Genomic DNA, 14,549 nt, shown 5'->3' on the forward strand with positions numbered 1-14,549 from the left:
AACAGCCTGGTACTGGTACAACAACGGGCACACAGACCAATGGAACAGAATTGAGAACCCAGATATAAATCCACCCACCTATAAGCAGCTGATATTTGACAAAGGCCCAGTGTCAGTTAATTGGGGAAAAGGTACTCTTTTTAACAAATGATGCTGGCATAAGTGGATATCCATTTGTGAAAAAATGAAACAGGACCCATACCTCACACCATGCACAAAAACTAACTCCAAGTGGATCAATGACCTAAACATAAAGACTAAAATGATAAAGATCATGGAATTAAAAATAGGGATGTTAGGAGCATAAATACAAGGCATAAACAGAAGACAAAACATTATTAAAAATGACGAAGAGAAACCAGATAACTGGGAGCTCCTAAAAATCAAACACCTACGCTCATCTAAACACTTCACCAAAAGAGTAAAAAGACCACCTACAGATTGGGAAAAAAAATTTCAGCTATGACATCTCCGACCAGCGCCTGATCTCTAAAATCTATATGATTCTGTTAAAACTCAACCACAAAAAGACAAACAACCCAATCAAGAAGTGGGCAAAGGATATGAACACACACTTCACTAAAGAAGATATGCAGGCAGCTAACAGATACATGAGAAAATGCTCTCGATCATTAGCCATTAGAGAAATGCAAATTAAAACTATGAAGAGATTCCATCTCTCTCCAACAAGGCTGGCATTAATCCAAAAAACACAAAATAATAAATGTTGGAGAGGCTGCCGAGAGATTGGAACTCTCATACACTGCTGGTGGGAATGTAAAATGGTACAACCACTTTGGTAATCTATCTGGCGTTTCCTTAAAAAGTTAGAAATAGAACTACCATACAACCCAGAAATCCCACTCCTCAGAATATATCCTGGAGAAATAAGAGCCTTTACACGAACAGATATATGCACACTCATGTTTATTGCAGCACTGTTTACAATAGCAAAAAGTTGGAAGCAACCAAGGTGTCCATCAACGGATGAATGGTTAAATAAATTATGGTATATTCACACAATGGAATACTACGCATCGATAAAGAACACTGATGAATCTGTGAAACATTTCATAACATGGAGGAACCTGGAAGGCATTATGCTGAGTGAAATTAGATGCAAAAGGACAAATATTGTATAAGACCACTATTAGAAGATCTTGAGAAACAGTTTAAACTGAGAAGAACACATACTTTTGCGGTTACGAGAGGGGAGAGGGAGGGAGGGTGGGAAAGGGTTATTTGCTGATTAATTAATAGAAAAGAACTGCTTTAGGTGAAGGCAAGGACAATACTCAATACAGGGCAGGTCAGCTCAACTGGACTGGACCAAAAGCAAAGAAGTTTCCGGGATAAACTGAATGCTTCAAAGGTCAGCGGAGCAAGGGCAGGGGTTTGGGGACTATGGCTTAAGGGGACATCTAAGTCAATCGGCAAAATAAATTCTATTAAGAAAACATTCTGCATCCCACTTTGAAGTGTGGCGAGTGGGGTCTTAAATGCTAACAAGCAGCCATCTAAGATGCATCAATTGGTCTCAACCCACCTGGATCAAAGGAGAATGAAGAACACCAAGGTCACGAGATAATTATGAGCCCAAGAGACAGAAAGGGCCACATGAACTAGAGACTTACATCATCCTGAGACCAGAAGAACTAGATGGTGCCCGGCCACAACCGATGACTGCCCTGACAGGGAGCACAACAGAGAACCTCTGAGGGAGCAGGAGAACAGTAGGATGCAGACCCCAAATTCTCATAAAAAGACCAGACTTGATGGTCTGACTAAGACTAGAAGAATCCCGGTGGTCATGGTCCCCAAACCTTCTGTTGGCCCAGGATAGGAACCATTCCCGAAGACAACTCATCAGACATGGAATGGACTGGACAATGGATTGGAGAGAGACGCTGATGAAGAGTGAGCTACTTGTATCTGGTGGACACTTGAGACTGTGTTGTCATCTCCTGTCTGGAGGGGAGATGGGAGGGTAGAGAGGGTTAGAAACTGGCAAAATGGTCATGAAAGGAGAGACTGGAAGGAGGGAGCGGGGTGACTCATTTGGGGAAGAGTAAATGGGAGTATGTAGTAAGGTATGTATATAAGTTTATATGTGAGAGACTGACTTGATTTGTAAACTTTCACTTAGAGCACAATAAAAATTATTTAAAAAAAAATATGTGGCAGTACAACAGGTAAAAGAAGTCTAGAGGTAGAAGTAGAACAGTCCAGATGGAGAAAACAGCATGTGCAAAGGCACAAAATCACAGTGGGTTCCAGGAAGGAGAGCAGGTTTGCTATGGCTGAAGCACAAAGCTTGTGGAGTAAAAGTGAGGGTTAGAAAGACTGCATGGGTCCAGACCATGGAGGGCCTTGTAATCATTGGCAAAAGAGTTTGAACTTCATCCTGCCACAAAGGAGAGACATCAGAGACTCAAGCTTCAGTGTGCCACAGGGTTACAGGCATCTGGAAAGATCACTCTGGGTGCAGGGTGAAGACTAGGAAGAGACAGCAAGTTTGAAAGAGGAGAGATTAGTCACTAAGCTACAGCACTATTTCTTTTAAGGGATAATGAGCACTCAGACAAGAATAGCACCAATGGAGAGGACAGGATGAACTTCAGAACTATTTGGAAAGCCCAGGTGACAGGACTTAGTCAGCAAACAGACATGGAAGGAAAGCAGAGTCCAAAGGATGTCTAGGTCTCTGGAATCCAAGGGAGAAAACAATTTTGAGAAAGAGGTTAATTAGTTCAGCCCGGGCATATTGAGCTTGAATTACCCATGAGATGTCCAAGCAGAAAAATCCAAGTCAGAGTTGGATGGTCAGATCTTAGCTCTGGGAAGAGATGAATTTGGAGGTCATCAGCTTAGAGATAGAGGTTAAAAAGGATATGGACGACACTGATGACGAAGAACCGCTTCCAGAGAAAGAAGAGAGGATGGTCAAATAACCATCCCAGAAAATGCCAATATTTAAGAAGTAAATGGAGAAAGAGATGCTAGTGACAGAATCAAAGAAGGAGCAGTCTGAAGACAGAAGGAAAGCCAAGAAAGAATGATGCCGAAGGAACCAAGGGAGGAAAATTTCTAAAAGAAAAGCAATTTCAAATACCCAAAAAGTCAAGTAAAATCAAAACTGAACCATATATCCACTACGTGTGATAACTAGGAGCTCTCTGGCACCCTTGGCAGTCTTAGTGGACTGGCAGGAAGATAGATCAGAATGCAATGCTGAACCTTAAAGGAAAGTGTAGTAGAAACGATGAAAACAGAAAATCTCTTCAAGAAGCTTTAATTGGAGGGTGAAACGACTGAAGGAACATGCATTAGAGGATAGTTTTGTGGCAGGTTCTTTTTTTAAGGTGGGAGAGAATAAGCAGGAGAGGGAGAAGCTGGAGATATAAGAAGGGGTGGAGTTAATGAGGAGAAAGGCCAGGCAATCTACTTCCAAGAGTCTGCCAATGAACACCCTGCAGATCATAACTGTCCAATCCACAGCTGATCACGGGGATGGCACAAGACCAGGCGGATTTAGTTCCATTGTGCATGGCGTCGCTGTAAGTCAGGGCCAACTGATGGCAGTTAAAAACAATAACAGAGTTAGCCAAGGAGCAAGTTTCTGGAGACAGGAGAAACAGGACCATGAGGACAGAGGAACACAGCCTCCTGCTGAGATGGGGTGGGGGGAAAGTGGATGTAGATGCTGATGAGTTTCCAGTAGGCAAGAAAGAAGTGAAGTGATTTCCTGTCCGGGGTCCCTGTTTTCTCTGTAAAGTACAAGATAAAATAGTTTCTTTGAGTAGCCACTCATGGGAGTGGGAGTATAGACTAGAAGGTTTGCTGGGCAATGAGAGGCCCCAGCAGAAGGCGGAAGGAACACCTGGAATATGACAGAGTCCCAAACCACATGGTAAAGGAGGGTTGTAGTCCATGCGTGGAAGCAGAGGATGATGTTAATGCATTGACTGGTTGATGTTCTGTAGGATAGTTAAAGAGGCAAGAGAGCATATGCGTCAGTTGAGGGTAGTGTTAAAAGAATGTTTAAAGTAATGAATCTTGAGGTGAAAAAGCAGAGTGGAAGTGGCGCACTGGACAAGTCACGGGCCTGAAGTCCTTGAGGAGGAAGAAGAAGAGGCAGAAATGGAATGAAATGGAGTGAAAGAGCTAAAACAAGAGGGGTTGTAGTCAGAGTGAAATATTTAGCTTAACATCTCAGAGAGAGAGCTGAGTGAACAAGATTACCATCATTCTACAATTCTGCCTCTAACTTTGTGATGCTGAGCAAGACATTTCAACTCTCTAGGTCCCAGTTTCATTTATTTTCTAGTTTCCTAAAAACTCCATCACTTTACACTAAGACATATGGACAAACTGAATTTCATAAGAATTGCTATGTATCACCTAACAGAATAGTGAATGTAAACCACATATTAGGCCAACATTAAAATGTTTCATAGCTATTCATTGAGCTTATGGCTTATCTGGTCTCCTGGCCTTTCTTTCTCATCCTCCTCTCCCCACTGTCCACTTTTGGGATCTCTACTTTATTAGGAGCTTTAACAGAGAATATATTATTATGTAGGCACAGCGGTTAAGAGCTTGGCTGCTAAACAAATGGTCTGCGGTTTAAATTCACCATCCACTCCTTGGAAACCCTATGGAGCAGTTCTACTCTGTCCTACAGAGTCACTAAGAGTCAGAATCAGCTAGACTACAATGGGTTAGTGTGGGAGATTAGATGAAACTCAAATCAGCACCGACTATCTCGAAGATCCAAGACACTCTACATAAACTATAAGAATTAAAATGATAATTGAATACTGTTGCTCAATATAAAATCAACATTTGAAAATTAATAGCATCCCCAAACCCCAGTAACAAATAACCAATTAATACATATATGTATACATAAATAAAAGATATCAATAACAATAGTAACAAAAATTATAAGGTACTCGGGGAAAAAATGTCTAATAAACAGCCCTGATGGGTCAGTGGTTAAAATGACTCACCTGCTCACCAAAATGTTGGCGGTTTGAATCCACTGGCCTCTCCACGGAAGAAAGACATAGCAGTCTGCTTACGTAAAGATTTACAGCCTTGTAAACCCTATGGGGCAGCTCTACTCTGTCCTTTTGGGTCACTATGATTTGGAATCAACTCAATGGCAGTAGTTTTGGTTTTTCTGGTTTTTATAGAAATTTACAAAATATTATCGAAGGACATTAAAAAGACCAGAATAAACAGATTGGTATGTTGCTGTTGTTGTTAGGTGCTATCGAGTCAATTCCAATTCATACTGACCCTATATAACAAAGTAGAACTGCCCCATAGGGATTCCTAGGCTGTAATCTTTATGGAAGCGGTTTGCCAGGTCTTTCTACTGTGGAGCCACTAGGTGGGTTCTATCCGCCAACCTTTTGGTTAGCAGCTGTGTGCTTAACCATTGCACCACCAGGCCTCCTTAGACAGGTATCATATTGAAGTCATTCAGTAAGTATTTATGAAGAACCTACCGCATGCCAGACACTGTTCGGTACTGAAGATGTTGCAGCGAACAATGCAGACAAAAGTCCCCGCCCCCATGAAGCTGACACAATGACGCCAATTCTAGATTCATCTATAAATTCAATGCAAATTTAAACAAAATCTTAACAGGATTTTTTTTAACTACGTGAACTGACTCTAAAATCCATATGGAAAAATAAAGGTATAAAAACATCCAGAAAAGTTCTGGAAAAAAAAACAGGAAAAATATCAAGCTTGTCACATCAATACAAAGACAAATAGGACCAAAGAAACAGAGCTGAGAGCCTCAAAATCAACCCAAGTTCAGACATAAAAAAGATGGCAATATAAATCACTGGGAAAGGATATGCTACCGTATCCGTGGTGGGGCCACTGGTTACCAGTACGGCAAAAAATAAAAGTAGTTTCCCATACTTCAACCATACAAAACAAAGTTATAGATGGTTAAACCTAAAATGTTAAAGCACACACAAAAGTACACAGACTTAAAAAAAAAACTATTAGAAGAAAATATATCTTTATGACTTCATGTAGCTGTTGTTCTGATGTTAGGTGCCATCAAGTCGGTTCAGACTAAGAGTGACCCTAGCCCGGTCCTGAGCCATCCTTACAATTGTCGCTATGCTTGAGCTCATTGTTGCAGCCACTGTGTTAATTCACCTCGTTGAGGGTCTTCTTCTCTTCCGCTGACCCTGTACTCTGCTAACCATTATGTCCTTCTCCAGGGACTGATCCCTCCTGACAACATGTCCAAAGCATATAAGATGCAGTCTCACCATCCTTGCTTCTAAGGAGCATTCTGGTTGTACTTCTTCCAAGACAGATCTGTTCATTCTTTTAGCAGTCCATGGTATATTCAGTATTCTTTGCTAACACCACAATTCAAAGGCATCAATTCTTCTTTGGTCTTCCTTATTCATTGTCCAGCTTTCACATGCATATGATGTGATTGAACACACCACGGCTTGAGTCTGGCCCACCTTAGTCTTCAAGGTGATATCTTTGCTCTTCAACACTTTAAAGAGGTCCTTTGCAGCAGATTTACCCAATGCAATGCATCTTTTCATTTCTTGACTGCTGCTTCCATGGCTGTTGATTGTGGATCCAAGTAAAAAGAAATCCTTGACAACTTCAATCTTTTCTCCATTTATCATGATGTTGCTCATTGGTCCAGCTGTGAGGATTTTTGTTTTCTTTATGTTATGGTGCAATCCATACTGAAGGCTGTGGTCTCTGATCTTCATCAGGAAGTGCTTCAAGTCCTCTTCACTTTCAGCAAGCAAGGTTGTGTCATCTGCATAACGCAGATTGTTAACGAGTCTTCCTCCAATCCTGATGGCCCGTTTTTCTTCATATAGTCCAGCTTCTCGGGTCATTTGCTCAGCATACAGATTGAATAGGTATGGTGAAAGAATACAACCCTGACGCACGCCTTTCCTGACTTGAAACCAATCAGTATCCCCTTGTTCTGTCCGAACAACTGCCTCTTGATCTATGTAAAGGTTCCTCATGAGCACAATTAAGTGTTCTGGAATTCCCATTCTTCGCAAAGTTATCCATAATTTGTTATGATCCACACAGTCCAATGCCTTTGCATAGTCAGTAAAACACAGGTAAACATCCTTCTGGTATTCTCTGCTTTCAGCCAGGATCCATCTGACATCAGCAATGATATCCCTGGTTCAATGTCCTCTTCTGAAACTGGCCTGAATTTCTGGCAGTTCCCTGTCGATATACTGCTGTAGCCGTTTTTGAATGATCTTCAGCAAAATTTTGCTTGCGTGTGATATCAATGATATTGTTCTATAATTTCCATATTCGGTTGGATCACTTTTCTTGGGAATAGGCATAAATATGGATCTCTTCCAGTCAGTTGGCCAGGAAGTTGTCTTCCATATTTCTTGGCACAGACGAGTGAGCACCTCCAGTGCTGCATCTGTTTGTTGAAACATCTCAGTTGATACTCCATCAATTCCTGGAGCCTTGTTTTTCGCCAATGCCTTCAGAGCAGCTTGGACATCTTCCTTCAGTACCATCGGTTCCTGATCATATGTTACCTCTTGAAATGGCTGAACATCGACTAATTCTTTTTGGTATAATGACTCTGTGTATTCCTTCCATCTTCTTTTGATGCTTCCCACGTCGTTTAATATTTTCCCCATAGAATCGTTCACTATTGCAACTCGAGGCTTAAATTTTTTCTTTGGTTCTTTCAGCTTCAGAAACGCGGAGCGTGTTCTTCTCTTTTGGATTTCCATCTCCAGCTCTTTGCACATGTCATTATAATACTTTACTCTGTCTTCTCGAGTCACCCTTTGAAATCTTCTGTTCAGTTCTTTTACTTCATCAATTCTTCCTTTTCCTTTAGCTGCTCGACGTTCGAGAGCAAGTTTCAGAGTCTCCTCTGACATCCATCTTGGTCTTTTCTTTCTTTCCTTTCTTTTCAATGGCCTCTTGCTTTCTTCAAGGATGATGTCCTTGACGTCATTCCACAACTCATCTGGTCTTTGGTCACCCGTGTTCAATGCGTCAAATCTATTCTTCAGATGGTCTCTAAATTCAGGTGGGATATACTCAAGGTCATATTTTGGCTCTCATGGACTTGCTCTCATTTTCTTCAGTTTCAGCTTGAACGTGCATATGAGCTATTGATGATCTGTTCCACAGTCAGCCCCTGGCCTTGTTCCAACTGATGATATTGAGCTTTTCCATCATCTCTTTCCACAGATGTAGTCAATTTGATTTCTGTGTGTTCCATCTAGCGAGGCCCACGTGTCTGTCAGTTTGTCATACTGTAGGGGCTTGCGTGTTGCTGTGATGCTGGAAGCTATGCCACCAGTATTCAGATACCAGCAGGGTCACCCATGGAGGAGAGATTTCAGCTGAGCTTCCAGACTAAGACAGACTAGGAAGAAGGATCCGGCAGTCTACTTCTGAAAAGCATTAGCCAGTGAAAACCTTATGAATAGGAGCGGAACATTGTCTGATATAGTGCTGGAAGATAAGCCCCCCAGGTTGGAAGACACTCAAAAGATGACTGGGGAAGAGCTGCCTCCTTAAAGTAGAGTCAACCTTAACGACGTGGATGGAGTAAAGCTTTTCAGGACCTTCATTTGCTGATGTGGCATGACTCAAAACGAAAAGAAATAGCTGCAAACATCCATTAATAATTGCAACGGGGAATGTACGAAGTATGAATCTAGGAAAATTGGAAATCGTCAAAAATGAAGTGCAATGCATAAACATCCATATCGTAGGCATTAGTGAGCTGAAATGGACTGGTATTGGCCATTTTGAATCGGATAATCATATAGTCTACTAAGCTGGGAATGACAACTTGAAGAGGAATGGTGTTGCATTCATTGTCAAAAAGAACATTTCAAGATCTATCATGAAGTACAACGCTGTCCGTGATAGGATAATGTCCACATTACTACAAGGAAGACCAGTTAATATGACTATTATTCAAATTTAAGCACCAACCACTAGGGCCAAAGATGAAGAAATAGAAGATTTTTATCAGCTGCTGCAGACTGAAATTGATCGAACATTCAGTCAAGGTACATTGATAATTACTGGTGACTGGAATGCGAAAGTTGGAACCAAAGAAGAAGGATCAGTAGTTGGAAAATATGGCCTTGGTGATAGAAACAGTGCCAGAGATCAAAGGATAGAATTTTGCAAGACCGACTTCTTCATTGCAAATACCTTCTTTCACCAACATAAACGGCGACTATACACATGACTTCATGTTAGGAAACAATTTCTTAAACAAGATACAAAAAGTGCAATTCATAAGAGAAAAAGTTTAATCTAACCACATCAAAATTTAAAACTCTTACTCAACATAATAATCCATAAACAAAGTAAAAAGACAAAGCAGACTATAAGAAAACATTTGCAATACATATGTAACAGACAAACATTCGTATCCAGAATGTAAAAGAAACTCCTCAAACTAATATGTAGTAGTAGGAGAAAGATAAATCCACAGAGAAATAGGCTGAAAATACAAATAGGCAAATCAGAGAAGAGAAAACAAAATGGCCAACGAACATGAGGTTGGCAAAAATCAACAGTCTGAATATCCCAAGGGTTGGTAAGGGTATAAGAAAACAGGAATTCACAATCACTGCAGATAAGGCTGGAGAGCTATCTGGCAATATCCGGTAAAACTGAAGACAAGCACACCCATGAGCCAGAAACTGCACTTGCAGATATATTTTCTAAAGCAATTTGCACTTGTCCCCAGAAAAAATGTATAAAGATATTCATTGTTGTCTTGTTGTAGTAAAACACACACACACACACACACAAAAGGAAACAATCTAAATGTTCATCAAAAGAAGTACAGAACAGTAAATTGCAAGACACTCACAGGATGGAATGCTAAGCAACCATTAAAATGAATGAAGTACATCCAGATGCATCTCAACATGGGTAGATTTCAAAAACAGTGTTGAAGAGGAAAACTCTATGCATAATTATAGGTGTAATAGAATTTGTCTATATTTTTAAAACATTACTACATATCGTTTGTGAAAACACATATGAAGATAAAATATAATGACATGTATGGGAAGGAACCCAGTAAAACCCAGTGCCGTCGAGTCAATTCCGACTCATAGCGACCCTATAGGACAGAGGAGAAACAGCAAATTCATGACAGCGGTTATCTTGGGGGAGGGAGGGAACAAAAGGGACTAAAATTTTCAAGAAAACTATTTCTTTCATTAAATACATGAAGTAAGAAATCCAAATGCTAATACTTTTCAATTCTGATTTTTGGGTCCATGGGTTTTTCTGGCATTATTTTCTGTACTTTTAGATTCGAACATATTTTTTTCAATCAGCCTCTTTAACAACTCGAATCAGAGGTTTAGAGAAACAGGAAAATAAAACCAGTTAGGATAAAGTTGGAGGAATCTATGAATTTCTGCAATAGTGCTGTTTGTTTCCCACCATGAAAGACAGTCAGAAGTTATCTGGGCACAGTAAAATCTCCACATGATAAACCACCTTAGGACAACGTCACAGGAAAAATACCAAGGCTAGTTCTCCAAAAGTGGTGGTCTTACCTCTCGCACGTGTCTTTTCAGGTGCATGTATACGCTCTGTCCAGTTTTTCGAAAATGTCTTTCAACGTGTTCCCTCCCAAAGGCCAAAAATGTATTCATGCATACATAGAGTCCACCTTCAGAATTCTAGAAGAAAGAGACAGGTTACAACATTAGCCAAGGGCACCTAGCCAAGTAATCTACATACAGAAAAAGGAAAGGAGAAGGAAGGTAAACAATGAAGACGAAGCCGGGCAAAGGCCACCCAGCTGCTACAGTCACTGCAATGAGCCTCCAGCGGCTCCACAGCCACCCAAAGCTCCCACCCAACTCTGGGCTGCAAGTGCTTCTGGACAGCTGAGCACTCGCTTTACCGAACACTGGCTACACTCACAGACAGGTGAGATCCTCCATGATGCCTGGGGAATAAACATGCTTGTCTGGCCCTCCAAAATGGAGCAAGGGAACAAAGGATGGAAGATAGTTGGCAAGGGATGCAACCACCATCACTACAATTATCTTATCATCATTTTTTCACATTCATCAGTGCAGGAACATAAAGTTTTAGATCCTTTTATCAGGATAGGGTTCCGAAGACATTGTTCCCTTCCTTTGGTGACACGTATTTGATGATAAACATTAATAAATTAGAATAGTAATTTAATAAATTATGACTTAATAAGTCAATAATAAAGAATGGAGCCCTGTAATACAGCCAAACACTACTGTATGCCTAATATGAGCTCAAAGGAGTTCTGGTGGTACAATAGTTAAGCACTCAGCTGCTAACTGAAAGGTTGGCAGTTCGAACCCACCCAGCAGCTCTGCAGAAGAAAGACCTGGCAATCTGCTCCCTAAAGATTACATCCTAGAAAACCCTATCAGGCAGTTCCACTCTGTCACATAGGGTTGCTATGAGTCAGAATCAACTCAACAGCACCCAAAAGCTCCAATATGTGCCAGGTGCTTTACCTATATTATTTCTAATCCTAACAGACCTGTAAGCTTCTTATTGTAATTTCCATTTTGCAGTTAAAAAAAAAAAAAAACAAGGCTAAGTCATTTGCCCAAATTAACACAGCTTGGAAGTATCAGAGTTAGACTGATTCTATTTCTCTTTTTGTCCATTCATCTCACTTTTCAAACCCCGGGATAATATTTAATTATAGACATACTGCTACAATGAACAGTCAAAGATACTGTTCACATTTTAGATACTTTATTTTCTACCCCAATTTCATCCCTCCTTTTCTCTTACTTTGGATAATATGTCTCTGTAAATTTAGCCACGGAATTAGCCATCTTTTCCTCCATGGAAGTATTTTTTTTAATTAAGCTTCTGTTATTCTAACCCCACCAAATAAAAAACACACTTGTGCAACATCTATCAAAATTGCCAAATTTCAGTACAGCACAAATAACAATATCATGACAGATATTGATGCTTATTAGAAATAAATGAGCAAATAATTGTTAAAGTTCAAATAACTCAAGATTGTTTATTAAAAAGACTTTCTAGCAAAAAACTTCTCCAATGTTATAGCTATGGTACATAAGACAGGACAGAAAAGAACATTAAAACAGCATTATTTCAGCGCTTCTTACTATAGTGTACACATTGCAACAAGGCCAGAAAGGAAAATAAAAGGGATAAAGATTGCAAAGAAAGAAGTAAGATGGTCTCAATTTGCTGATGATATCATAGTAATTTAAGAAAATAACCAGTGAGATAAAAGTGGAGATTTCAGAAATATATTCACTATAGTAATTGTTTAATATATGTCGAACCACAAGAAACACAAAAACTGGGGAAAGAATCACTAATACAAGTGGTTAAAGAAAAGTGAAGTCTTGATACATGCTACAACATGGATAAACCTTGAAGACGTTATGCTGAGTGAAATAAGTCAGATACAAAAGGACAAATACCGTATGATCCCATCTACATGAGATATCTAGAATAGGCAAGCGTATACAGACTGAGGTTTATTAGTGCTTGCTAGAGGCGAACAGGCAGACGGAGGAAGGAGGACTCAGTGCTTAGGGGAACCTCTGCTAAGGGTGATGGAAAAATTAAGGACAGTCAATAGTGATGGCTGAACAACATGACGGACATATTTAATGTCACTGAACTGTACGTGTAAAGATTGTTGAAATGGCAAATGTTTTGTTACCTCTATGTTTGCCACAATAAAAAAGGGACAGACAGACAGACAGCTAGATAGAAAGAAAAGTTTCTGGGACAGTTACACATTTAGTATGTCTACATCCACACCTTGTACCAAACAGAGAGATCCAAGGGATATGCTTTTTTTTTTTGAATAGAAAAGAGATGAATAGAATTCTTATCCCATTTGTGAAGGGAGGGATCATTTCTGGCCCATAAAATAAAGGATATCATCAGAGATGAGGTAATTTAATATGAAAATATAAACACTAACAAACAAGTTGTGCGTCAAAAAACGTAATGGTACTGGGCTGAGGGCTGGGGACCTTGCTCTTGGGGACATCTAGCTCAATTGGCATAACATAGTTTATGAAGAAAACGCTCTACATCTTACTTTGGTGAGTAGCGTCTGGGGTCTTAAAAGCTTGTGAGCAGCCATGTAAGATACTCCACTGGTCCCACCCCATCCAGAATAAGAAAACCAAAGACACAAGGTAAAAATTAGTCCAAAGGACAACTACCACAGCCTCCACCAGACTGAGTCCAGTACAACTAGATGGTGCCACCACCAACTATTCTGTCAGCAATCACAACAGAGGGTCCCAGACAGAGCTGAGGAAAATGTAGAACAAAATACTAACTCACAATAAAAGACCAGACTTACTATCTGACAGAGGCTGGAGAAACCCCAAGAGTATGGCCCCTGGACACCCTTTTAACTCCTGCGATTTACCCTTCATCCAAAGATTAGACACACCCATAAAACAAAACAAGACTAAACGGGCACACTAGCCGAGGGGCAAGGACAAGAAGGTAGGAGGGGACAGGAAAAGTGGCAACAGGGAATCCAAGGTCAAGAAGGGTAGAGTGCTGACATGTTGTGGGGTTGGCAACCAATGTCACAAAACAATATGTATATTGTTTAATGAGAAATTAATTTGCTCTGTAAACCTTCATCTAAAGTACAATTAAAAAAAAAAAGGTGTTGAAAAGCAAAAAAAAAAAGTAATGAAACAAATATAAAAACAACAATAATAGAATGGGGAAAATATGTAAAGTATAATGAATAAAAGCTTACATCCAAACTATGTAAAAGAAACTGATAAAATTACAACATTCAGGTTCAACTTCATAAGAAATTTTTTTTCTAAAAAAGATCATTTGGGTCTAAATGTGACAAAATGTTGAAAGAAAACAATCAGACTCACTATCTCCTGAAGTAAGCATCATTACTGCCTTCTAAACTAGCAAAAAAATATTAGAATTACACAGCCTAATGCCACAAATGTAAGAGCCCATGTATCTACAACTACAATAGAAATCAGCTCAGTGTTGTTACCTGTTCCCATCAAGTCAATTCCGACTCATAGCGACCCTATAGGACGGAGTAGAACTGCCTCATAGAATTTCCAAGGAGTGCCTGGTGGATTTGAACTGTCAACCTTTTGGTTAGGAGCCATAGCACTTAACCACTGCGCCACCAGAGTTTCCTCAGTCTTACTGGATATCAATAAAACTGTGACCCTTTGACACAGTATTTCCCCTTTGAGTACAGACTTCAGGAGCCTAAAAGGGAGTAAAAAATACGTAATTTGTACAAAAATATTCACAGATGCTAAGCTAAGAAACTGTTGTATATGAACACAATACTATGACTTTATTTAAAATGACAAATGTATAAATTGTGTATAACATGTATGAAAAATGTGTATAGAATTATGTATAATATGTATAAAAATGTGTATAGAAAAATAGTGAGAAAACACATCCTCATTACAAAAAAAGGGGGGAAGAAA

At 39.8% G+C, this 14,549-nt stretch overlaps 1 protein-coding gene across 3 annotated transcripts in view; it reads right to left on the reverse strand.

The window, feature by feature from the left end:
* Positions 1 to 14,549, reverse strand: part of USP13 (ubiquitin specific peptidase 13) — a 150,772-nt gene that overhangs the window by 105,654 nt on the left and 30,569 nt on the right. For all 3 annotated transcript variants that reach the window (XM_023551495.2, XM_003412873.4, XM_064279711.1), the window contains exon 2: positions 10,608 to 10,733. In XM_023551495.2, coding sequence (XP_023407263.2) covers positions 10,608 to 10,733 — 126 coding nt within the window. The remainder of the gene's footprint in view (positions 1 to 10,607; positions 10,734 to 14,549) is intronic.

The sequence above is a fragment of the Loxodonta africana genome, chromosome 1 (genome assembly GCF_030014295.1).
Source record: "Loxodonta africana isolate mLoxAfr1 chromosome 1, mLoxAfr1.hap2, whole genome shotgun sequence".
NCBI classification, from domain to species: domain Eukaryota; kingdom Metazoa; phylum Chordata; class Mammalia; order Proboscidea; family Elephantidae; genus Loxodonta; species Loxodonta africana.